At 40.3% G+C, this 3,247-nt stretch overlaps 1 protein-coding gene across 1 annotated transcript; it reads left to right on the top strand.

Annotated features, from left to right (window-relative positions):
• The first annotated feature begins 155 nt into the window (after nucleotides 1-155).
• Nucleotides 156-2,794, top strand: LOC105232877 (phenoloxidase 2). The gene is made up of 4 exons (XM_011214767.3): nucleotides 156-1,396; nucleotides 1,465-2,086; nucleotides 2,143-2,378; nucleotides 2,441-2,794. Exons 1-4 carry the CDS (start codon nucleotides 416-418, stop codon nucleotides 2,651-2,653), a joined length of 2,052 nt encoding a protein of 683 aa, XP_011213069.2. The 5' UTR covers nucleotides 156-415; the 3' UTR covers nucleotides 2,654-2,794.
• The last annotated feature ends 453 nt before the right edge of the window (nucleotides 2,795-3,247 follow it).

Here is a 3,247-nt window from a genome sequence, read left to right as displayed (position 1 = left end):
TCGGTTTACTGTGTGTGACTTAATGCGTACTTCATTAAATACTTGGTTCCTACATATTGCTTTTTTTGATAAAATAATATATTATATTGGCTGTGCAGCAGTTAAAGTTTTTCCCATTTTTAACCACATTTACAAATGTGTACTGTGTGGAAGATAACTATTATCGGCACTCATATGTTCTAAATGTATTTTAGAAACCACAATAAAATGTAACCACCAAGACAAGATAATAATTCCTTACTTGTAAATTGGCACTCTATGATATGTGAATTTGTATAAAAGGGTGACATTAATTTTGGAATTCATCAGTTTTGCACTGGAACTGCAGTTGTACATTGCGCAAATTCGTCAGCACTCCGATTTCTGTCAATAATTGTTTGTATAGCAGAAGGGGATTTAAAAACCATATTTAATAATGGCCGATAAAAAGAATCTTTTACTGCTCTTCGATCGTCCCAATGAACCCATTTTTATGGAGAAGGGAAAGGCTGCCGTTTTCGATGTTCCCGATAAGTTTCTCACCGATCGCTACCGTCCTATCGGTAATGAGGTGCAAAGCCGTTTTGGTGAAAAGGCTGAACAACGTATTCCAGTTAGAGACATAGCTGTTCCCGATCTTCGTCTACCAATGTCGCTCCCAAGAGATGCACAATTTTCGCTTTTTATTCCGGCTCATCGACGTATTGCCGGTCGTTTGATTGACATTTTCATGGGAGTGCGCTCTGTTGATGATCTTCAGAGTGTAGCTGTATATGCCCGAGATCGGGTGAATCCGTATTTGTTTAATTATGCACTATCTGTGGCACTACTTCATCGACCGGACACCAAAGGACTTGATTTACCATCCTTTGCACAAAATTTTCCCGACAAATTTGTAGACTCCCAAGTTTTTCGACAAGTACGTGAAGAAGCTACCGTAGTTCCCGAGGGATCGCGTATGCCAATTACCATTCCACGGGATTATACCGCTTCCGATCTAGAGCCCGAACATCGATTATGGTATTTCCGGGAAGACCTTGGAATTAATCTCCATCATTGGCATTGGCATTTGATATACCCTTTTGAAGCTGGTGATCGTGCTATTGTGAATAAGGATCGTCGCGGTGAGCTCTTCTACTACATGCATCAACAAGTAGTGGCCCGCTATAATTTAGAGCGTTTCAGTAATAATCTCGCACGAGTAGTGCGCTTTAACAATTTACGAGAACCAATCGCAGAGGGTTACTTTCCAAAGATGGATTCTTTGGTTTCTAGTCGCGCTTGGCCACCCCGATTCGAAGACACAAGGTTGTCGGACCTAAACCGAGAGTTGGATCAAATTAATTTAGATGTAAGTGATTTGGAGCGCTGGAGGGATCGTATTTTTGAAGCTATATCCCAAGGTTTTGCCACTGATGTAAGTACTCATAAATTATATTGCAAGTGCACTCAAAGTATTCGTGTTGACAATTTTATTAATTTCAGGAAAGTGGAAATCGTGTGCCATTAGACGAAGTGCGCGGAATTGATGTTTTGGGTAACATGATGGAGTCATCTATTGTATCACCCAATCGTAGTTTGTATGGTGATTTCCATAATATGGGACATGTGTTTATTTCCTATTCCCACGATCCCGATCATCGTCATTTGGAATCCTTTGGTGTAATGGGAGATTCTGCCACTGCTATGCGTGATCCTGTGTTTTACAGATGGCACGCGTACATCGATGACATTTTCCAAGAACACAAGACTCGTCTTCCTCCATACACTCTAAATGAACTCGGCTATGATGATATTTCTGTTACAGGTGTACAGGTGAGTCCCGAAGGCGGTCGACCAAATGTACTTCAAACATTTTGGCAACAATCTGACATCGATTTGTCCCGAGGAATGGACTTTGTGCCACGTGGTAATGTGTTTGCCCGCTTCACTCATCTTCAACATACACCATTCACCTACACCATTAACGTCAACAACAATAGTGGTGCACAGCGATTTGGTACAGTACGTATCTTTCTGGGACCGAAAGCAGATGAGCGCGGACAAGGAATGCTCTTCAAGGATCAACGTTTACTCATGATAGAGTTAGATAAATTCATTGTAACCTGTAAGTAATAAGCTTCTTTTAAATTGTAATTAACTTCAATACTTATTAATCCTCAGTAAATCCTGGCCAAAACACCATTCGTCGCCGATCGACTGAGTCCAGCGTCACCATTCCATTCGAGCGCACATTCCGCAATTTAGATGTAAGTCGCCCAGCAGCAGGTAGTGCAGAAGAACTAGAATTCAATTTTTGTGGTTGTGGATGGCCCAATCACATGCTTATTCCGAAAGGTTTGCCCGAAGGTCTACGCTGTGAACTGTTTGTAATGGTGTCCAACTATGATCAAGATAGGGTAAAGAAAGTTGTATTTTTGTAAACCATATTTACTTTGGTAATTTTGAACACAATTTATAGATCGAGCAACAATTGGTGGGCACGTGCAGCGACGCAGCTTCCTATTGTGGTGTGCGAGACCGTCTCTATCCGGATCGGCGACCTATGGGATATCCCTTTGACCGCCTGTCACGCGCTGGGGCGGACCGTCTGGTCAATTTCTTGACACCAAATATGAGCATTGTGGACGTGGTTGTTCGCCACGAAAACCGTGTTGTACTTCGTAACACTTAATTCAGCTACACAATGGCAAATTGCGAGAAATTTACAAACATATTCTAGCATATGAATGCATTCTTATTGGAAATAATAATCCTACAATTTTTTATATACATTATATCAGTACACTAAATAAAGAATTATTTTGCATATGAATTATACTGTTAACATATTTTTTAGATGTATATACAATGTACATATATACTTGTATATATCAAATATGAGCGCGATCTGTAACCCAGGTTGTCTCCAGCAGCTGCTTCAATCGGTGCATCTCAAGAGTGCGTTGCGATTTTTACAACGGATAGAAATATCGAACAAAGAATTCTCAAATTTTGAAAACATGCCTCGTTCTGGACAACCTTCGACTTCTTCAACTGATGAAAATATTAAAAAAGTAAAGGATATGGTGCTTTAAAATCGTCAGTTTTAGAGAGATGGCAAGGGAGCTCCACATCTCTCGCGAATCCGTTCGAATGATTTTAATGAATATTTCGGGTATGAAACGCGTTCTTGCTCGACTCGTCCTGATAAAACTGAATTTTTCCAAAAAAAAACAAAGAAAATCGAGTCGCAACATATCAAAGGCATCTACAAATCGACTTCTAG

Source organism: Bactrocera dorsalis, chromosome 3, assembly GCF_023373825.1.
Source record: "Bactrocera dorsalis isolate Fly_Bdor chromosome 3, ASM2337382v1, whole genome shotgun sequence".
NCBI lineage: Eukaryota > Metazoa > Arthropoda > Insecta > Diptera > Tephritidae > Bactrocera > Bactrocera dorsalis.
Note: the sequence above shows the minus strand (reverse complement) of the source record. Positions and strands in the feature narration are given on the sequence as shown.